This window comes from Bos mutus, chromosome 7 (assembly GCF_027580195.1).
Source record: "Bos mutus isolate GX-2022 chromosome 7, NWIPB_WYAK_1.1, whole genome shotgun sequence".
Lineage (NCBI taxonomy): Eukaryota > Metazoa > Chordata > Mammalia > Artiodactyla > Bovidae > Bos > Bos mutus.
Window position 1 is genome coordinate 3,125,802 of NC_091623.1, and position 23,642 is coordinate 3,149,443.

Consider the following 23,642-nt stretch of genomic DNA (forward strand, 5'->3'; position numbering starts at 1 on the left):
AGCTCTTCCTCCCTGCTGCCAACTGCTGCCTCCCTAGGGAGGCTGGGCCTCCAGGCACCGGGCCAGCTGCTTGGGAAACAGCTCCAGGGCTTGAGTCCGCCAGAGAACAAAGAGCAGCAAGACGGTGAAGAAACACCATGGGTAACCAAGGTGACCAAGAGGAAGTGGAGACTTGCAAATGGAAAGGGAGAAAGAAAGGGGAGGGGTGGGCTAATTCTTCAGAGGCCTCAGGAGGACAGGCCACAGACCTGGGAGGCCCTGCAAAGCCAGAGGATCACCCAACCCCTCCCTCCCCCTCGCAAACCGATTGCTTCATAGAGCCTGAGGAGGCATTTTCCGTAAAGAATCAACTTCTCTGCGGGAACATTATTTCAACATCCTCGAGAGGGTGGCCTGCGGTACATGAAGCCGACAAGGCTGGTCACATCCTCCCCTGCTGATGTCTGGCCTGCAGCTTCCTTCCAGCAGAGAGAGGTCACCCTGAGCCACCCCACCTCTCATGGGGCCCCCCTGAACTCTGCAAATCATAGGAGGGCCAGCTCCAAACACACTTCCTCATTCCCAGGAGACAGAGCCACTGCCCTTCTGGGCACAAAGGCAAGTCTGAGCACCCAGTCCCCCGCCCCACTCCCAGGTGACACCCTTACACTGCCGCCCCCCCATAAAATGCCAGCACCCCTCTGAGTTCTTCCTTAACAGCTTCCTGATAGGATCCTGTCCCACACCTTCTATACTGGAGGTGCCCCTCATTCTTTCACACCCTCTGTCACCTAGGGGCAGGGGTCATGGTGTGCCTCCTTCCACGCTGGTTCTTTGCAATAGGTCCAACCCTCACAACTGTTCTCCTTTTCCCCTGGTCACCACTCCTAAGCTGCAGCTTTCACTCCACACTTTCAGCTGCTGCTGCTGCTGCTAAGTCACTTCAGTCGTGTCCGACTCTGTGAGACCCCATAGGCGGAAGCCCACCAGGCTCCCCCGTCCCTGGGATTCTCCAGGCAAGAACACTGGAGTGGGTTGCCATTTCCTTTTCCAATGCATGAAAGTGAAAAGTGAAAGTGAAGTTGCTCAGTTGTGTCCGACCCTCATCGACCCCATGGACTGCAGCCTACCAGGCTCCTCCGTCCATGGGATTTTCCAGGCAGGAGTACTGGAGTGGGGTGCCATTGCCTTCTCGTACCTGCCCTCATTTCCAGATTCCTTTTGATGCATTCTCCTGGGCATCCTGACCCTACTGTGCAGCCAGAAATGGGTCGGTAGTGGTAACCACCACCACTAAGCCCCAGCTGCTCCAGCTGGGATTCCAGTCCCCGGCTGACCTGGGCTCCCACACCTGTGGCCAGTTGATCATAGGCACTGGAATCTCCTGGGAATCTACTCAAACATGGAGGCTGCCCCCCGGTACTGAGTTGGATGGCATCTCCGCAAGATTCACGTCCACCCAGGACCCTAAAACGTGACCTTATTTGGAAATAGTGTCTTTACAGAGGCAATCAAGATAAAATGAGGTCATACTGGATTAGAGTGGGCCCTAATCCAATGACTGGTGTCCTTATAGGAAGAGAAAACAGAGACACACAGGCACACAGAGGGAAGACCAGGCAAAGACAAACACAGGAAGAGGGCCGGGTGAGGATGGAGGCAGAGAATAGACTGATGAAGCTACACGCCAAGGAATGTCAAGCATGGCCAGCAATGACCATATGCTGGAGATCCTCCCTGCAAGCCTCTGGAGGGAGCACCATGCTGTAAACACCTTGATTTCAGACTTTGCGGCCTCCAGAACTACAAGAGAATACATTTCTGCTATTGTAAGCCACCCAGTTTGACGCAGCCCTAGGAATCTACTATACTCCCCATTTCCTGTCTTGCTGACTCAATTCTCCTGGGATGGAGCTGGGCATCTCTCTGCGCTTTACAGGCACTTCATGTGAGCCTGATGCTCGGCTGTAAGCTCCATGAAGGTGGAAAATTTTGTTTTGCTCACCACTTATATCCCCAGTGGCTAGCAGTGCATGGCAATGTGATCAACTGCTAAAAAACATGTGCTGAATGAAAGAATGAAGATAGACCAGCATGCAACAACTAACTCCACCTTGGTCAGGGCACTTCAGTTCTTTTCAGTCGCTCAGCTGTGTCTGACTCTCTGCGACCTCTTGGACTGCAGCATGCCAGGCTTCCCTGTCCATCACCAACTCCTGGAGGTTACTCAAACTCATGTCCATCAAGTCAGTGATGCCATTCAACCATCTCATCCTCCGTTGCCTGCTTTTCCTCCTGCCTTCAATCTTTCCCAGCATCAGGGTCTTTTCAAATGATTCAGTTCTTTGTATCAGGTGGCCAAAGTATTGGAGTTTCAGCTTCAGCATCAGTCCTTCCAATGAATATTCAGGGTTAATTTCCTTTAGGATTGATTGGTTTGATCTCCTCACAGTCCAAGAGACTCTCAAGAGTCTTCTCCAACACCACAGTTCAAAAGCATCAATTCTTTGGTGCTCAACTTTCTTTTTAGTCCAACTCTCACATCCATACATGACTGCTGGAAAAACCATAACTTTGACTAGATGGACCTTTGTTGGCAAAGTAATGTCTCTGCTTTTGAATATGCTGTCTAGGTTGGTCATAGCTTTTCTTCCAAGGAGCAAGCGTCTTTTAATTTCATGGCTGCAGTCACCATCTGCAGTGATTTTGGAGCCCCCCAAAATAAAGTATGTCACTGTTTCCATTCTTTCCCCATCTATTTGCCAGGAAGTGATGGGACTGGATGCCATTATCTCAGTTTTCTGAATGCTGAGTTTTAAGCCAGCTTTTTTACTCTCCTCTTTCACTTTCATCAAGAGGCTTTTTAGTGCCTCTTCACTTTCTGCCCTAAGGGTGGTGTCATCTGCATGTCTGAGATTACTGATATTTCTCCCAGCAATCTCGATTCCAGCTTGTGCTTCATCCAGCAGAATTTCGCATGATGTACACTGCATATAAGTTAAATAAGCAGAGTGACAATATACAGCCTTGAAGTACTCCTTTCCCAAATTAAGCAACTTTAACAATTAAATGAGATAATGTGCACCAAACATTCAACAATATCTGGCATGTGGCACCTGATAAATGCCTACTCCCTTAATTTAGAGGGCAGTGGGAGCCTTGAAAAATTACACAGAAACTAGCAATTGCTGGAAGGAGCATTCCAACAACAATCTTCACCATGAAAAAGGCCAATCCCTCAGCAATGGAAAATCACTTTGTTCCAACAAGTAAGAAACATTAAGTCTTTCACTCTGTTTGTTAACTGGTTCCTATGATCCTATTGCCTAATACTCTCAAGTCTTCCCACTTCCTGCCCCGGTTCAGAGGCCATCTCTTTGGAACACTGCCAACACCTAGGTCTTCAAGGCCAAGGATACTTTTCAGTGATCCAGCCCCCATTCCTCAGAGTTCTCTATGTCTCAGGATAACCGTAAATGTCTACCGAGACCCACATCCCAGAGCTGATACTCCTGGTCCACCTGCCCGCCCCCTACTCATCAGACTGCCCCAGGCAGACCACCAATGCATGATCACCATATGCTGCAGCCCTGGGCCCTAGAAGATGAAATTCCTCTATGTCTCACCTTCTTTTGGAAGCTTTTCGTATTTCCCCAGGCAATGGGATGTCATCATGGGTATAGTGGTTAAGAGTGTGCACTTTGGAGCCAGTCTGCCTGGGTTCAAATCTTGACTCTTTCATCTACCTGCTGCATGACCTTGGATAAGTTATTTAACTCTGTAAACTTTAGCATCTGTCTCATCTGTAAAGTGGGGGTAAAATGAAGATAATTTAGTACCTACTAGAGGACTTAGGGGATTCCCAGAGGGCACTAGCAGTAAAGAATCTGCCTGCCAATGCAGGAGACTTAAGAGACGCAGGTTCGATTCCTGGGTCGGGAAGATCTCCTGAAGGGAGGCATGGCAACCCACTCCAGTATTCTTGCCTGGAGAATCCCACGGACAGAGTCCATGGACCCTGTCCGCCAGGCTCCTCTGTCCATGGGATCACGAAGAGTTAGACATGACTGAAGCAATTTAGCAGCAGCAGCAGAGGATTTAGATAATGGGAGGTAACATAAGTCAGGCACACAACAAGCACCCATTAATGGGGAAGAGCTTTGCCAACTTTCACTGGCTATTATGACCACTGACAAATACAACAGCCAGAAGTGGTCTGAGATGATTATCCTCAGTTGTACTAAGAATAACCTCCCCCCCAGGAGTGAGGCTAGGGGCTGTGCTATCTTCTGTACAGCTTCTCGGTGTCTGCAGGTAACACACGAGGTTTTGTGACCCCATGGACTGCAACACGCCAGGCTTTCCTGTCCATCACCATCTTCCAGAGCTTCCTCAAATTCATGTTCACTGAATCGGTGATGCCATCCAACCATCTCATCCTCTGTTGTTCCCTTCTCCTCCTGCCTTCAATCTTTCCCAGCATCAGGGTCTTTTCAAACGAGTCAGTTCTTCACATCAGGTGGCCAAAGTATTGGAGTTTCAGCTTCAGCATCAGTCCTTCCAATGAATATTCAGGGTTGATTTCCTTTAGGATTGACTGGTTTGACTTCCTTGCAGTCCAAGGAACTCTCAAGAGTCTTCTCCAACACCACAGTTCAAAAGTATCAACTCCTCAGTGCTCAGCCTTCTTTATGGTCCAACTCTCACATCCATACGTGACTACTGGAAAAACCATTGCACTGCCTGATAAAGAAGTGATCAGCCAACAAGGCACGGGACAGTTCAAGGAAATGAACCAGAATTTGTCTTCCCAGACTCAGAGCCAGGCCACCCTTCCTCCTGATCTGACTGCTGTATCCCCTTCACCCAAAACAGGCTTCCAGAGAGGATTCCTAGCTGGGAAGGTGCTGCTAGTGGTTTGACGAAAATTCCCCCAGAATTTATGGCCCATCTTAAAAGAAACCATGTAGGGACTTCCATGGTGGTCCAATGGCTAAGACTCCGAGCTCCCAACGCTGAGAGGCCAGGTTTGATCCCTGATTGGGGAACTAGATCCCACATGCCACAACTAAAGATCCTGCAGGGTGAAACTATGACCCAGTGCAGCCAAATAAATTTTTTTAAAAAAGTAACCATGCAAAAGAAATGCTGAAATGTTAAGGGATAACAGGGAATTGCATCTGCATCTTGATCCAAGAGAGGAAAAAAATGTCTAAAGAAAGAAAAAGGTGATGATAAGTCAAATGTGTTAAAGTGTTTACAACTGTGTACTGTGCTGGCAACTCTGCTAAGTTTGAAATTATTTCAAAACAGAAAGTTAACACAAGAGACCCATGAGAGATTTCCACTCAGAGCCAACAGCTCTGTACCACTCGCCCCCGCCTTCTCACCTCCCTGTGTGGGTGCCCAGGTGTTGCCCCGCCGCCAGGGGAAGTTCCTGTTACATACCACTGCCTTCAAGGCTGCATGCAACTCTGCTTGCTGAAAGTCAGATTTGGGACAGCAGATCTCGAGGTTTTAAGGTCCCAGCTCTCCCACTTAATGTCCAAGTGCTGAAGTCCTTGGAGGCTGTTTCTCTCCCAGCAGATGGAGTTACTGGCAGCCATGCTACCTACCCCACCAGGCAGTGAGGTCCAGGAAGGTGAGGTGTGGACTATAAAGCACAGACCCCAGACCAGGCGTCAGTGATGAGCACATACCAATGGGGGGAGGGGAGCTGCTCATATGCAGCAGCTGCTCTGCTCAGAACTGGGGAGACACAGTCCCAGCCTGTCCTCACAAACCTGCCATCCAGGGAGATCCAAATGGAGTAATTCCATTAATAAGTATACAATTACAAATTGTGCTTCGTGCTGAAGGAATAATCAAAGGTTGTCTAAGAACATAGCAGGGGCCCACATTGACCTTGTGTGGCAGCCAGGGAAGGTTCTTCTGAAAAAGTGATGTTTGATTGACAGCTAGAGAACAAGAAGGTTACAGCATGTCCTAGTCCCACAGAGTAGGAAAGTACACAAGCCAAACTTAACAGTGAAGTTAAGGACACCATGAGGAAGTAATAGGTCAAATCAAGAATATGGGGTGTCCTTCAGGACATATTAGCCAAAATTCAATGGCATGAAAAATAATTTTTTAAGGCAATGGGAGGCAGGGAGACCATTATAGAATGAAAGACTTAAGAATAATTTTTTAAAACCTACTGAATAGTAGAAGTTATTTGCAATGATATGACTGATACAATTCAACAGATCAAATACAAATCAAAAAAACAAACAACTGGATTTTTAAAAGGGTAGAACTAAACAAACATTTTTCAAAGGAAATGCAGATGGCCAACAGGCACATGAAAAGATGCTCAACATCAATAATCATCAGGGAAATGCAAATGAAAACCATGAGATATCACCTGACATCTACAGAATGGCCATCATCAAAAAGAACACAAGTAATGGACTTCCTTGGTACAGTGGATAAGAATCCACCTGCCAATGCAGGAGACAAGGGTTTGATCCCTGGAGTGGGAAGATTCCACGTGCCACAGAGCAACTAAGCCAGCGTTCCCACAACTACGGAGCCCCTCCTCTAAGCCCTGAGAACCACCACTAACAAAAACACGTGCCACAACTACTGAAGCCTGCGAGCCCTAGCACCTGACTGCCCTAAAGCCGGTGCCTCGAAACAAGAGAAGCCACTGCGACAAAAAATTGCCCCCCACTTGCCGCAACTAGAGAAAGCCCATTTGCAAGAACAAAGACCCAGCACAACCAAAAGGAAAAAAAAATACAAATAACAAATGTTGGCAAGGAGGTGGAGAAAAAAAGAGAACCCTCCTACACTACTTGTGGGAATGCAAACCGGTACAGCCACTGTGGAAAACAGTATAGAGATTTTCCAAAATATTAAAATAGAACTACCATACAACCAAGCAATTCCACTCCTGGGCAGATAGCCGAAAAAACCAGAGACACAAATTCAAAAAGATATGTGTACTCCAGTGTTCAAAGCAACATTATTTACAACTACCAAGGTATGGAAGCAACCTAACTGTCCTTCAAAAGCTAAATGGATAAAGAAGATGTGGTGTCTACATATATACAACGGAATACTACTCAGCCCTAAAAAGGAAATTTTGCCATTTGCAGCAACATTGATGGATGCTAAGTGAAATAAGTCAGAGAAAGACAAATATTGTATGATATCACTTATATGTGGAATGTAAAAAATGTTAACTAGTGAATATAACCAAAAAGAAGCAGACTCACAGATATAAACAACAAACTGCTGGTTACCAATGGAGAGAGGAAAAGAGGAAGGACAATATAGGAGAAGGCGGATTTTAAAAAAGTGTTATTACAGGATTATATTAAATCATGTATGTGAAACTTCTGAAACTTTTATAGCACTATAGAATTTAAAGAACCCTCTTAGTTTTCTGAATGCTGAGTTTTAAGCCAGCTTTTTCACTCTCCTCTTTCACTTTCATCAAGAGGCTCTTTACTTCTTCACTTTCTGCCCTAAGGGTGGTGTCATCTGGCAATACAGCACCAGGGAAAAGGAAATTTTGCCATTTGTCATTCAATTAAGAAAATGTAACGCATGGACCTTATCTAGATCATAATTCAAATGAAACAACTATAGAAGCCATTTATGAGACAGCTGGGAGAACTGAACACGAACTGAGCCATGCTGCTGCTGCTGCTGCTAAGTCGCTTCAGTCATATTCGACTCTCTGCGAGCCCATAGACGGCAGCCCACTAGGCTCCTTTGTCCCTGGGATTCTCCAAGCAAGAATACTGGAGTGGGTTGCCATTTCCTTCTCCAATGCATGGAACTGAGTCATAGAAGACTATTAATGAATGATAGTGAGTTTTCTAAGAATGGCATAGTTGTTATGTCTTTTTAAAATGGCCTTTATCTCAGTAGATATTTATGGGTGAAATGACATGCTGTCCAAAGAAGAAGCAGGTACTGAAGCTAGGTGTAGAGTACACAGGGATTCACTCCACTATTCTCTCTACTTTTGTGTATCTTTTTAAATTTCTATAATAAAAAATTAAGGACAAGTTCACTCCAAAGAGTCAGACCTATTAAGTCATTTGATCACTTTTACAATGATCAGAAAAATCAATTGTTATTAAGTATAAAGTTATGTACCTCTTCACATCTAATAATTCCACCTATTTTAGTGCATGGATGAACCACAGTGAAACCAATTCCTCTCTGACGCGCACTGAGGTTTTCTACAACTTTTCCTTACACTAGTTCAATCAATCCAATTCCTGATGCTTCTTGCTGTTCTTATGATCCTCCCTACCCTTCCCTGTCATCCCAACCCACCCACTCAAGTCACCAGACGATCATTTTTCAACTCAGTAAGTAAGTAGCTGGTGCTACCAGCAGGGATGTCCCTACCAAGAGAACATCCAGGCTCTGGTACCATCTGCTCCAGTGACCTACAAGGGGGCCAGCGCCTCAGGACAATTCAAATTCAGCCTCAGGATTCAGTTTCCAAGTGACTCCATGCACACACTGTGGTGGCGGGGCGCAGGGGGAGCCTGGAGAGTTCTGTGGCCTGAGTCCAAGGTGAGCAGGCCTCCCCTAGCATGACATGAGTCTCAGGATGGTTCTCTGCTGCAGATGGGCCTCCCCAGATCCTGGAAAGTGTTCAGAGTTCTCTACCGCTTCCTTCGCATCTTTTAGTACTTTTCCTATTCAGAGTTCCTGATTCTTTTTAAACACAGACAAGAGACACCATTTTGACCTATTAAAATGGAACAGACTTTTTCTTTTTTTACCATTTATTTTAGTCTTAGTTGCAGCATGTGGGCTCTTCGTTGAAGTACATGGACTCTCTAGTTTTGGCTCGCAGGCTCAGTAGTTCTGGTGTGTGGGTTTAGTTACTCCAGGTATGTAGGATCTTAATTCCCCAGCCAGTGATTGAACCCGCGTCCCCTGCATTGCAAGGCAGATTCTTAACTACTGGACCACCAGGGAGGTCCCTGGACTTTTAGAAAAGGCTAATACCAGGGTTGGCAAAGTTACTGGGAAGCAGACACCCTCCCACACCACTGGTTCAAGTGAAAGCTGGTGCAACTTTTGAGAATTTATTAACTGGTGAAATACAAAGTTCTTAAAATCATACCCTGTGACAAGCAATTCCATTCTAGGCGTTTATTCTCATGAGCACACTCATAGACAGCAGAGTAGGATCACCACTTCAGTGTTGTATAAAATCAAATGGAACAAGAGAAATGACCCAAAAGGCCATCAAGAGGGGGATGGACAAATTATCTAATATACATACAGTGGAATATTACTCAGCAATAAAAAAGAAACAAACTCCTAATAGACACAACACAGGTGAATCTCAAAAGTGTTAAAAAACTAACACTTTAAAAAGACAGACAGAAAAGAGCATATACACGTAACTCCATTTCCACTCTGGAAAAGATAAACTAATCCACACAGACAAAAAACAGCTCAGTGACTGCCTGGTGTTGGGAGCAAGACGGGGTGAGTGACTGAGAAAAGGTACCTGGGAACTTTCTAGGTTGATGCCAATGTTTTATCTCTTGACTATGGTGGTTGCTACATGTATATACATTTGTCAAAACTTGCTGCATACTCAAAACTGCAAAATTACTTAAGATCTGTGTGTTGTATCATATATAAATTAACTTCAGCTTAAAAAAATGAATAAGCAGCTCCATTTAAGTATTCAACAAAGAAACAAGTTAATCCAATCATGGTATATCCATACAATAGAACATTATGCATGATACCTGTAGACCAATAGTTAACTTAGAAAGTTATTTAGTATATACAGTTAACAAAAAAATTATGAAACTATAATATACTGTAATACACTATGACAACATTTATATAAAATAAAATGTATACATTTGGATAAAAAATGGCCAAAAAGAAACATTTCATTCATTCATTCAACACATATATACTGAGTATCTACACTATACCTTTATCGTTACAGTGAGCAGAAAAGACCAAAAAAATTCCCTTTGGTCATGGGGCTTCTGTTGGTGGTTTCATAAAACATTTGAATTATTAAAATGTAAACATTTAAAAAATCAAATGGTACAGGGAAGTGTATAAATTCTACTACCACTTGTGTCACAACACACACACATGGTTTGTTCATATACAGGATAACTCTGGAAAGATTCAGGAGAAATTGGAGTCAGTGGTACCTTTCAGGGAGGGAACTAGAGCCTCTTCACCATCCAACCTTTCATATGTGTTTCTTTCTTTCTTACAATGTTCTTATATTGTCTATTCTAAATAAACACAATGAATTGTTTCAAATTTTTTGCAAAAGTCCAATAATCAGGACTGGGTGAAGAAGAACGATATGGAAATGTGAGCATGATATATTATGAAATCAACAGTGTTTTAAGAAAAGATATTTTCCATCTTCACTAAATAAAAGCTCTACAGAAATGTGATGACACACACACACAAGAACAGAAGAACCTACACTAAAATGTTAACAGATTACTCTGAGGAGTGGGGTTGTGGGGGGAATATTACTTTCTTCTGTTTGCTTGTATTTATTTTCGTAGTTTTCTAGAGAAACAAAAAAAGTACTTTGTGTGTTTAATAACTTTTTTAAAAAATGAAGGGAAATCCCTGGCCATCCAGTGGTTAGGACTCAGTGCTTCCACTGCAGGAGCATGGGTTCAATCCCTGGTCAGGGAACTAAGATCCTGCAAGTTGCGCAGAATGGCCAAAAGAAGAGAGAGAAAGAAAAGGAAGAAACAGCAGACCAACAATGTCACCTCTCTCTGGCAGGTTCTCTCAGAGAGAATTGCTGGCTGCACTCCCTTTACCCAAGTGGCTGTGTGGTTTAGGAAGACAAAGAACAAGTCAAGGGCAAGGGCACAGAGCCAACCGGAAGTCTTAACTGTCCTCCCTTCACTTAGGGAGCACAGACTTCCCCAGCCAACTAGGATGCCCGCCAAGACCCTTCCCCACTCCACAATCAGAGGCCCGGGAGACGGAAGGAGGATACCCATACCCATTTTCTCCCAGGATACCTGGGAGGCAGGGAGCAGGAATCACTCTCCTGGTTTACAGATGAAACGGGGCCTTCGAGATAATCTACTTCTTCCACAGAAAACGGATAACATGCAAAGATCTAGTCTCAGCTGAGTGTTGAGGGCACACTGGGGCCTTCTACAGTCTAAGGCTGCTAGGACTTGAGAGAAAATGCCAAGTTCTGGTTCAGTTTTGTCCCCAGCTTCCTAGAGAATACAGGTAAGGCAGAGCAGTCAGTGAGTCTGCAAGCCAGATGCCACTTTGAAGGCCATCTCCTCCTGCCTCTGAACCCCATTTCTCAATCCACCTTCCATCCTCTGGCTGCACACACCTCCATAGCAGTCTGCAGCAGCTCTGGAGGATGCATGCCAGAGACTTCTGCTTCCGCTAAAAGCTTCACCCTTACCTCTGGCTGGCTGTCTTCCACTTGAAGACCACCACCACAAGGTGCCCCTGTCAGTCCCCAAGGGCTTGTCCCAGCCAGCATTCGGGTTTGAAAGGCCTGGGAGACACATTCCTGGAACTAAGCTGGGCAGACACATCCCAGTACATGGTACATTTTCTCATGGGTGGACCTGGGTGTACCTCATGATTTAGGAAGAACTGCTCCCTGGGGGTGCAGAAACCCAAAAATGAGGGGGAAGGGAATAGAAAAACCAAGTAAGAGGTAACCTGGGTCAACACCTTCTATAAGGAGACAGATGTTCAGCTCTGCAGTGGGGACATTCAAGCAATGTAAGGGAAGGAGTGAGAAGAGGGACCACGGATGTTGGAAAAGAAAAATAAAAGAATGTGCGCACTTTAGGAGTCACTAGGAGACAGCGGTTTTAATCCAGGTGAAGGACAGAGCTGGGATGAGACCCTACCACACGCAGCTGTCCGAGTTCCAGGAAGAGGAAGGTCCCAAGGCACCTCACCCTTTTCCAGCCGGGAGAAACAGGAGCAGCCCCCCAGGTGCACCCCAGGGGCAGGAAACAGCAGAGGCCAGATCACTTCAAGGTGAGAAGCGCCATGCACAAGTGGGGCAGGGGACCCACCAGGACCAGATAAGCGAGGCCCTGCCCTGGGAGTCAGCAATTCCCAATGCCCAGGTTTCTCAGGATGGTTTAGGGAGAACCCAGCCCTTGGAGAGCCATCGGACCACAAACTAAGATACAGAGCCTACAGCGTTACGGAGGGCAGAGCCTTGGTTGTTCCTGGCGCTGTACTTCCATTCTTGGCTAAAATGGGTGGTTTTCTCCCAAACAAATTTATGTTCAGGCTCTGATACAAGCAGGGATTTGATCTCACGAGAGTTACTGACACACTCTGTCTTACAGTTTCCATCTACAGGGTCAGTCCCAGAACTGGGGCAAATATGAAGTGTGAGATAATACACAGGGGCGTGCTTGGCACACTGTCTGAAACATATGAAGTGCTCAAGAAGCGGTAGCCACCAACATTATCATCACTAAACATCATTTCTGTTGGTGTTTCAGAATTTCTCTGGGTAAATTTAGTCACAGATCAGTACAAATGTCCTTTAACACTCCACTGGTTCAAAAAACACAGTCTCACACAGTTAAAGGCCTTTATGTGTACAAGAAACCCAGCTTCAGGAAAACTGGCTGGGAAGAGAAAACTGGCTGTTTTAGGGAATATACATTCCGTGGCTGTTTGCTCTGAAGATCTCAAATCTAGGGTGATGGAGAAGACCCCAATGGTACCACGTGACTCCGATCCTGGGAGAAGGTGAATGCCTGATGGAGGAAGAGGGGGCTGGAGGAGGAGGAGGCCTCTGGCACACAGGCTCCCAGAGTCCTGGAAGAGAAAGCTACCAGCGCTGTCCACGTGGCTTCGGGAGGGTGGGGGTACTTCTTCCCCAAGTACTCCTCTGAAATCCCCATATTCAGAAAGTCTTCCACATACCCAAGAAGCCTTAAATCACAGTGATGAGAGCTATTAAACATTCTGTTTTACTAACATAAGCACTTCCTCCTAACTGGAATGATGATTATGTATAAAATGGACATAAGTCAAAAGGAGACCAGAGTGAGTTCTATCTATTGTACTGCTCGTCCAAAAACAAAATTCAGGGAGGAAAATGGAACCTCCCGGCAGAAGTGTGGGAGGAATGATCTAGGTTTCTATTATTCGGGCTAAACCTGTAGGTCTTTTCCTACAATCCCAAGGCAGGACTTTGGTCCAGGTCAGTAGATCTGTCTTTGCGGGGAATTATTTTCCTAGTCCCTCCTCTGTTCCTCTCCTCCCCACTCCCACTCCCACATTATCCCAGAAGAGAATGAGACTATCTACTGTCTAAGTCCATAGGAGGCCAGGAGGCGGCCTTCACCTGATCCTGTCCCTGGCACCACGGCCAGTACTGCAGCCACTCACATGGACAGCCCCCGCCAGGCCAGGGCAACCTCCTGGGGCATGCTCGAGACCCGACAGAGGGTTCCTGGGAAGCACTCCTGCACCACCATTCGAGTGCCCCAGGAAGTCCACCTGAGCCTGGTCCTTCGCCTCTGTGCTCCCCCAGTGGCTGTGCCTGCAGCAGGTGAAGCAGTGGACACCCCCTGTCTTCCCTCCATACCACACGCTGGTCTGGTAAAGTTGAGATATCACACAACACACCGCATGCCTGTGAGAGGCTCACAGTCTGGTGAGTGGGACACAGGTAACAGGACCATGAGGGAAGCATGAGTTTGGGGCCAGGGCACTTGGGGGAGGGGAGAGAGGCTTGAAGGACCACGAAGTTGGGCCTCAAGCTGAGAGCCATCCCCAGCCCTAATTCCATCATGTGTATCCAGAACCTGTTCATTTTAAATGGCTGGATGCATCTTTTGGCAAAAAAAAAAGAAAAAAAAAAGTGGAAGTCAGTCTAATCCGAACACTCCTTGAGCCATATGCCTGAAAAACATCACCAACAGCCTCACTGTCACCACTAGCCTGGTAGGGATGATCTGCTCCTCTCTCGTGTTCAGTGAAGAAGTTCAAGGGCACAGGTGTGATGGGGAAGAATCCTGACTCCCCTGTACTGGCTGGCACCGCCAGGCCCCAGCAGAAAAGTAGTTAAATGAGGAAGGGCTCTAAGGCTGCTTCAACAGAAGCAGCAGGGCCAGGTAGGATACTCAAAGGAGTACTTTAATATTCACAAATGATGTGACCTACAGGGCTCAATTTCCAAAATATACAAACAGCTCATACAACTCAATAACAAAAAAACAAACAACCCAATCAAAAATTGGGCAGAAGACCTAAACAGACATTTCTCCAAAGAAGACAGACAGATGACCATTAGTTACATGAAAAAATGCTCAACATCACTGATTTTTAGAGAAGTGAAAGTCAAAACTACAATGAGGTATCACCTCATACTGCTCAGAATGGCCATCATTAAAATGTCTACAAACAATAAAAATAATGGAAAGAGTGTAGAGAAGAGGGAATCCTCCTTAACAGTTGGTGGAAATGTAAATTGGGGCAGCCACTATGGAAAACAGTATGGAAATTCCTCAAAAAACACAAAAATTGAGGTGCCATATGATCCAGCAATCCCACTCCTGGGTTTATACCCAGAAAAAACACAAATTTGAAACACCATTCACAACCCAATGTTCATAGCAGCACTATTTACAATACCCAAGACATAGGAGCAACCTAAATGTCCATCAACAAATGAATGAAGATGTGATATGCATACAATGGACTACTACTCAGCCATAAAAAGAATCAAATGATGCCATTTGCAGCAACATGGATGAACCTAGAGATTACCATACTAAGTGAAGTTAAGTCAGAAAGGAAAAGACAAATACCATATGATATCACTTACATGCGGAATCTAAAATATGATACAGATGAATTTACTTACAAAACAGAAACAGACTCACAAACTTTGAAAACAAAGTTATGGTTACTGAAGGGGGAAGATGGGAGGGGAGAAATAAACTTAAGAGTTTGGGATTAGCAGATGCAAACTTATATAGAGAACAGATAAACAGTAAGGTCCCACTGTATAGCACTGCTAAGCTGCTAAGACGCTTCAGTCATGTCCAGCTCTGCGCGACCCCATAGACGGCAGCCCACCAGGCTCCCCCATCCCTGGGATTCTCAAGGCAAGAACACTGGAGTGGGCTGCCATTTCCTTCTCCAATGCATGAAAGTGAAGAGTGAAAGTGAAGTCGCTTAGTCGTGTCCGACTGTTCGCAACCCCATGGACTGCAGGGCACCAGGCTCCTGCGTCCATGGGATTTTCCAGGCAAGAGTACTGGAGTGGGGTGCCACTGCCTTCTCCGATCTTATAATGGAAAAGAATATGAAACAATATGTATATATATATGCATAGCTGAATCAGTTTGCTGTACACTAGAAACTGACACAACATTGTAAATCACCTGTACTTCAATTAAAAAGAAAAAGGAACTAATAAGACCAGTTTTAAGTCACAGGTGACTCTGAGCACTAACTCAAGTGAGTTTTCAACCTCTAACACGTAAGACCTGGACAAACCCATCCTCCCTCAAGGTAGGCAGCCCAACAGTGAACTAATACGACATGGGTGAGGCACAATTAATGGGGAACTGCCTGCCCTGCTCCTTTGAGTGGCTGAAGGAGAGATTAGAACATTCTTATTTATATACAAAAGGTCTAGGATTCTCAGGTAACTGAGCTGGTTGAGTTTATACTGCTCTCAGAAATCCTTCGGAGAAGGCAATGGCACCCCACTCCAGTACTTTTGCCTAGAAAATCCCATGGACAGAGGAGCCTGGTAGGCTGCAGTCCATTGGGTCGCTAGAGTTGGACACGACTGAGCGACTTCACTTTGACTTTTCACTTTCATACATTGGAGAAGGAAATGGCAACCCACTCCAGTGTTCTTGCCTGGAGAATCCCAGGGACAGGGAAGCCTGGTGGGCTGCTGTCTATGGGGTCGCACAGAGTCAGACAGGACTGAAGTGACTTAGCAGTAGCAGCAGAAATCCTTCCTGCCAGAAAGGAACCAATGAGGTCAAAGCCATTCCCCTAAGCTACAAGCAGAACTGACAACCACTGGCACCTGCAAAGAACAAGGAAACCCAGTTTTTACAGCAGGCCTCACTAATTCATCTAGCCACCACCTCCAGAAAAGGACCAATCCTTATTACCTGGTCTACCACTCCCACTCCCTGCATGTTAACTGAACCATCAAGATCTGGATTTCTTTTCCATATGCCTTGATATGCTTGCACCTTGGGCCATACTGTTCTGGGGAGAAAAACCAAGGGAAGCAGAGGAAAGCCACAGCCCTGACAAGCAATGCAAAACAGAGATTGCCTAGTAGGTACAGGAACAAAGATAAGATAATTGGACTGGAATACAGCTACCCCCTCATGAGGAAAAAACTCTGAATAGCTAATGACTTTTTAAGCAGAACTCCACAGACATTGGGTGCAAATGCACTGGATGTGGGACCTGTCTATGCAGGGACCCAGGAACTCCACTAAGGAGACCTCCCCCTCCCCGTACTAGGTTGGATAGTGTCCCCCCAAAATTCATGTCCACCCAGAACCTCAGAATGGCTTTATTTGGAAATAGGGTCTTTTCTGATGTAATTAGTTAAATTAAGATGAGGTCAAACAGCCCTCATTCCAACGAATGGTGTCCTTATAAAGCGAGAAAACAGAGGCACAGACAGACATACCGACAGAACACCATGTGACAAGAGGCAGAGACAGAGTGATGATCTACCAGCCAAGGAAAGCCAAGGAGTAACATGGCTCTGCTAACACCTTAATTTCGGACTTCCAGCTTCCAGAATTGTGAGAGAGCACATTTTTATTAAGTCTCCAGGTTTGTGGTAGCTTGTCCAGCAGCCCTAGGAAACCAATATACACCTTTTACTACACACCTGTTCCCCAAACCACCCTTCCCAGTCTCAGCTCAGGGACAGGAGACAAGATACACAGGCCATACCTCTAACCCACCTGGACTCCGCCACCTTCCCAGAGCCCATCAGCACCTCTCCCTTTAAGGGGTTGGGGAGAGCAGAGATCTCTCTCAGCTGTCCCCATCTTCTGCCAGTGGAGGCACACTGGCAGGGGAGTGCTGGTTTTCTCCCCACATTCTCCTAGTTTTGTAGCCTCTCCTTTAGACTAGTGTTTCTAAAATCTTATTCAGTCCCATTCTAGATATATTTGGGGTGGGGCATAACTACATACGCCTTAGTCTAGCATTAACCTAACTCTTCTTTATACCATGTTACTACTCTTACTTAAATAAACTTATATTTAAAGGAACTGCTATATCGTTACAATAAATGGAAAATCAGCATCATTTATTCTACGCAGAGCTTGCTAGATACATGTTTTTAAACTGTACATTAAATACACGGTAACTTTTTTAAGTCCGTTCATGTATCCTTTAAAATAATCTCGGGTGACAATACTATGGGAAATACCACCTTAAGGAGTACAGTTTAGTTGTCTAACAACTCTGGGCTCCTATGCAGAAAAATCAATTTAAGCTCTCCAGTCCCGTTTCTCATTCCCCTTCTTCCCGCGAATGTCCCAGAAGGAGGCTAAGAGCAGAAGGAAAGAAAGGCACCAGGAGTTCCTAGCTCCGACGCAGGGCGACCCGAGGATATGGAGTCAAGAGCGAAAGGGACTTTAAATGCCCAGTCCTGCGAGTGACAAGGACGAGGAGGGACTGACCTTCTCGCGCAGGGTGCAGTGGACGTCCGAGGCGACGCGCCCTTCCCACCACGGCTCATCCATCATCGCGTCTGCAGCGCCGCTCTCCGAGGCTACCGGGCTCTGAGGGCACACCCTGAGTGGACACAGGCAACTTCAGAGCCCGCAGCGCGCCCCCCAGCTCCTACCCCGGCATCCCCATCCTCTCTTGTCCTCGGCCCGGGCCTCCGCCGGGCGCCCCCTTCTGCCCCACTCAGCGGAGGACGGTCGCCTCCCATCCCAAGAAGGCTGCAGCGTCCCCTCCCCTTTACTCACGGGACCTGAGGCGATCTGGAGCTCTGCAACAACTTGCAGAATTTTTATCTTCCTTTTTGCAAAAGTTGCACAGAAAGTTGCAGACTCCGCTAGCTCTCCAGAGGCCGGGGCTCCGGCAGCGGCCACCGGCTCGCCGTCCCCAACTCCTCCCCCGCCGCCCAGCCTTTGTCCTGCTCCCACATCCTGCCCTCCAGCCGGGGCGAAACTCACGCATCCCTCTCCGGAGGTGGGGGGCTGCGGGCGCCGGGCCCTTCCCAGGGCCGAGCCGGCTGTGCCCTCGGGTGCCTGCAAGCGAAGGGGCCCCTGGCGCGGGGCGCTCCAAGCTCTCGACCGCCGCCTCCGTAGCCCTGCTCACCCCTGCCGCCGCCGCGCCCCTGCGTGCGCTCGGGTCCCGCCGCGGCTCGCAGCCTCTGGGCCGCCGGGGGCCTCCCTCCTTCTCTGGGGGAATTGGGGGCCGGGCCTCGCGCATGCGCCGCCGGCCCCCGCACCCCGCGGGGCTGGGGGCTGGGAATTGGAGTCTTTCTTTCGCCCGAGCTGGCTGTTTTTCCTGTCCGCACTCCACCCCCGCCTGGGTGGAAAGCTTCCTCTCACCTTCGCGGGGACTCCCGGTGGTCTCCTGGACACCACCGTGTGCTCACGCGGGCAGCGCTGGGACCGCGGCGCCACCTGCGCGCGCCACTCGTGAAAGGCGCGGGCAGGATGCCCCCAGAAAGTTCTATCTCTCGCGTGCGCTGTTCTACCTTTAGTCGGTTCCACCTGCTTTTTCTTTTTAACTAGCCCTGCAATGCGGAGGTGAATGTCTAAATGTAAAATTCCCACGGAAGCCCCTAAAACCCGCTCTTGATTATCCACTAGTCCCTGTTTCTAAAGGAGGCTCAGTAAATCAACGGGTTTTGTTTTGTGCTCCTGCAAAGTATAGATCTACTCATTACATTGAGAGAAAACCAGTGTTTCTGGATGGTCAGGTGGATGGAAAGCATTGTCTTTTTAATTTAGTTTTAATTTGTTTTCGGAAAGACACTCCCTTGAATCAGCCCCTCTGATGGAGCAACAGATTGATTGCTTTTTGTGATACTTTTGGAGATTCACAGACTCGTTTCAAATCCAGCTACCGACTGGATAACTTTTGCCATGTTCCTCAGACTCTCTGGGAACCCTCACGTGGAAACGGGGAATAAAAACCACACCAATCTGCTGGAGATACTGCATCATTAAATAAGGTAATTCGTATAAAGGGATAATCCCCATGGCAAATATAAAACACTCAATAACTAACTGCTACTAAGGAGGCTTTGGTTTCTGACTAGTTTCCTACAGGCAGGTACCCACCTGGAAAGAAAATTTTAAATCAGCTTTGATAAGCTTCAATAGGTGCTTAAAGAGAAGTTTTAATGTTAAAAAGAAAAAAAAAAACCTTGTAAAAATGAAAAATATTAATGAATAAGCATTAATAAGTATAGGCTTTTAATAAAGACATTATAAAGGTTGAGCAGAATAAGAAAAGTTTGAGGAAATAGAAAAAGGTGAAAATACCAACTTTACACAAATTAACTTTTTTAATAAAATTCTAACGATTGTGGGTAGATGGGCAGTGGGGGAGGGATGACAACACTTCTAACACCTAAATGGAAGAATATCAGTGAGTAAAGCTAAGATTTTTATCTTTTAAAAATGAGGGATAAAGCTGTATGTTGCCAAATCTTAAAACATATTGCAGATCTATGATTCAAACAGTGTGGTATTGACACAAGAATAGGTGGATAAGTATCAGTGGAATAATCTAAAGTTTAGAAATATATCCCACATACTTAGAAACTATGATAAATGTGGCATTTCACTTTTAAGGGGAAAAGGATAAATTCTTCAATAAACTGGCCAGGGGAAATTAGTTAATTTGAGGAAAAAAAGTAAAATTAGGGATTTATTTAAACCATCATCAAATTAAAAATAAGAACCTGTTAAATGACAAAACTAAAACAATTTAGTGATGGTTTGATGTTATTTATTTAAGGGAAAATAATTCATGGATTGGGAGAGTACAGTGCCTTACAAACAGTGGAAGATTCTTCCCAAGGAATTTTGGGCAAAAGTGAATTTTATATGCATAATAATGGAATCTAGAAAGTTAGTACTGATGATCCTACTTGCAGGGCAGCAAAGGAGACACAGACATAAAGAACAGACACGGTGGGGGAAGGAGAGGACCAGATGGGATAATTTGAGAGAATAGCATTGAAACACATATATTACCATATGTAAAGTAGATAGCCGGTGGGATTTTGGTGTCTGACTCAAACACCTTGAGGTGATTGGCAGGGAACTCAAAGCTGGTGCTCTGTGATAACCTAGAGGGGAGGGATGGGGAAGGAGGTGGGAGGGGAGTTCAAGAGGGAGGGGACATATGCATACCCATGGCCGATTCATGTTGATGTATACCAAAAACCATCACAATCTTGTAAAGTAATTATCCTCTAATTAGAAATTTTAAAAGGGAGATAGTTTATTTATAGAGTGTTAGAAGGAGCAGGAAACAGGGCATGATTGACGAGGAGGTCCTATTTTTTTAGGGTAGGGTGAGCCAGCTTTAGCTCACTTGGAGGACTCTGATTGCTGTACTTAGGTTCCCTATATAGTGAGATGTTTCCAGTCAGTGTGGGCTGGCTGACTTAGGTTTAAATGTGTGATGTAGGCCAGACCACTGGGGTGGCCTCCACATAACAAATTAACTTTATCAAACCCAAAGAACTACAAACAAATGACAACCTACCCCATAAAAAAAAAACAAAAACAAAAAACGCAAGATAATTAAGAAAGAAAACATAGGTGAATTATTTCAGAAGAGAAGGTCTAGAGGTTAAGGCACAGGAAGAAACAAAAGGCCAGGATGAGTATATATAGATTTGAATAAATAAACCCAGAGAATCACATGGACAGAGGAGCCTGCGTCCATGGGGTCACACAGCCGGACACGAATGAAGTGACTTCAGCACTCAGCCATCAAATATCGCCAAAAAGGCAAATGATAAACCAGAGAGAATGTTGTTAACAAATGTGACAATGGTTGATCTTACCATATAGACCTCTTGTAAATCCCTATGTAAGACACTAACACCTGAGATGCAGGAATGGATGAACATGCATGCATGAAAGAGGAAATTCAGATAGACAGTTATCACTTTTAAATAAGCTTTTTTTAAATGCTCATACTCACTAGCCAAGACATTAAACATGTTTTAGAAACGGGGTGTATCTCTGACAAGAATTTTTTAAAGCACAATATACAGGATTGACAAATACAACGTTGGTGGGAATGAAAAGTAACACGTCTTCTAAGAGACAATATAATTGTATTCAGACGCAGTTCTAAGCTGACTGGGAAGCAGACGACACAGCCCAAGGGCCTGGGCCCTGCGTGGCCCACAAAACTGACCCACATTCTCCCCTGCAGCAGGGCTTCCTCCACTTCGTGGTGAGCTGAGCGGGCATCTTATTCCTGGAAGGTGCCTGGCCCTCAAGTCTTCGTCAGAGACAAAGATCGCTATTTGCAAGCCTCAGCTAAAACCATTTACAGCCTTTCTACACATATCTTATAGTCACTTTTCTCTCCAAAACCTTAGACTTTTGCGTTTTTTGTTTTTTTTTTTTTACTTTCACTGATACACTCGATTATTGTCTTTTATATTGAGATGCTGGAAAAGCAGGAGATAATTGTGTCTCATCTATTATTGTAAAAATATAACAATAAACTTACTCAAACTAAAAAACAAAACAAAAACAAAAAACACCTTAAAAAAGTATCACTGGATCCAACTATTCCACTTCTGGAAATTCACTCTAAAAAAATAAGCATATGAGTACAAAGATTTCTTTACAGGGGGTTTCATCACAAAGCTTTTCCATTATAGTGAACAGGGACTGGTTAAATATTAATTTAGCTCAACATTTTTAAAGAGAATAAATAATTATCTGAGAAAATGTTCACAAGATATTAAGTGAAAAAGCAGATTAGATTATGATCCCAATTATACATTATGCTCACATACACACACTCAAAAAAAAATGTCCATAAAAACATTCAGTCGGTTCAGTTCAGTCGCTCAGTCATGTCAGACTCTTTGTGACCCCAAGGACTGTAGCACTCCAGGCTTCCCTGTCCATCACCAACTCCCGGAGCTTACACAAACTCATGTCCATCAAATCGGTGATGCCATCCAACCATCTCATCGTCTGTTGTCCCCTTCTCCTCCTGCCTTCAATCTTTCCCAGCATCAGAGTCTTTTCCAATGAGTCAGTTCTTTACATCAGATGGCCAAAGTATTGGAGTTTCAGCTTCAGCATCAGTCCTTCCAATGAATGTTCAGGGTTGATTTCCTTTAGGATGGACTGGTTGCATCTCCTTGCTGTCCAAGGGACTCTCAAGAGACTTCTCTAAAACCACAGTTCAAAAGCATCAATTCTTTGGCGTTCAGCTTTCTTTATAGTCCAACTCTCACATCCATAACATGACTACTGGAAAAACCATAGCCTTTACTAGACGGACCTTTATCAGCAAAGTAATGTCTCTGCTTTTTAATATTGCTGCCTAGGTTGGTCATAGCTTTTCTTCTAAAGAGCAAGCATCTTTTAAAACATTACCCTGTGTAATCAGAGTGGTAATATTATGGGAAATTTTAATTTAGTTTTTATTCTAGTATATCTGAGTTTTCTAAATTTTCTTTAAGAAACATGCATTACTTTCACAATCAGAAAAAAAGAATGAATGCTATTTAAAAAAAAATCACTTGATATATTTACAGAGTGGCCTTCCATTGAATAACAATTCACAGGGTTGTTTTGTTTCTGATTTGGTTTTATCTTTTTTATAGCAGTATTATTTCTTTCTCAGGGTACACCAAAGGAGGTCAGGTCTTTATTGTTCTTTGATTTGGAGTTCTCTCTTCCTAACTTCAGGTTCTCAGTTATCCAGAGTCCCAATAGCTGAGCAAGATGCAGAGACTTTGATCTCTTCTCCCAGGGCTATTTTAAGAGGATACTAAACATCATTCATATTATTCAGTCTTTTGGATATCATTCTCAGGAGTCTCTCATTTTCCCTGTGTCTCTGAAAGATGAAGACATGTTGCACTGATGGTTTTGGTAGTGAGTCCTGTCCACAGGTAGAAATGATGTCGGTGCCCTTAGCAGAAGAGGCTTCCTATGGTAGATGACAGAGGACAAATGCAACTGGAGTTACTTCTCCCACTCACTGCATTATGAGAAGTAAATAAACCAAGAAGTATTCATTCATTCATTCAAAACCTACAATTTTATCAAATATGAACTATGAACCAATTACTGCCTTTCCACTTCCAATCTCTGAAACTCACAGGATGGGAACCAAAGATTTAGAGCAAGACCATCTTACCTATCTAAAACTTTCCCAGGTATAAAATGAGAAAATAATTTTTTTTTCTCTGATCTTTCCAATCTTCCTCAGAGGACAAATCAATCTAATATTATCAACTGCTCACTTTTTTTTTTTTTTCACCTGGTCACTTTAACTTTCCTTTGTCTTTTTCCCCCTCATAGAATACAAGCCCTCACATTATAAATGTATATTTATGGTGAAAAGGATGTGTTCTCATCCTGTTCCCAGGCTTTGAT

The 23,642-nt window shown here is 45.0% G+C and overlaps 1 protein-coding gene across 1 annotated transcript in view; it reads right to left on the bottom strand.

The window, feature by feature from the left end:
• Nucleotides 1-18,457, bottom strand: part of CCNJL (cyclin J like) — a 64,109-nt gene extending 45,652 nt beyond the window's left edge. Inside the window, 2 exon segments of the mRNA XM_005897510.3 lie at nt 17,706-17,820; nt 18,210-18,457. Coding sequence (XP_005897572.2) covers nt 17,706-17,771 — 66 coding nt within the window. The 5' untranslated portion in view covers nt 17,772-17,820; nt 18,210-18,457.
• Nucleotides 18,458-23,642: the final 5,185 nt, after the last annotated feature.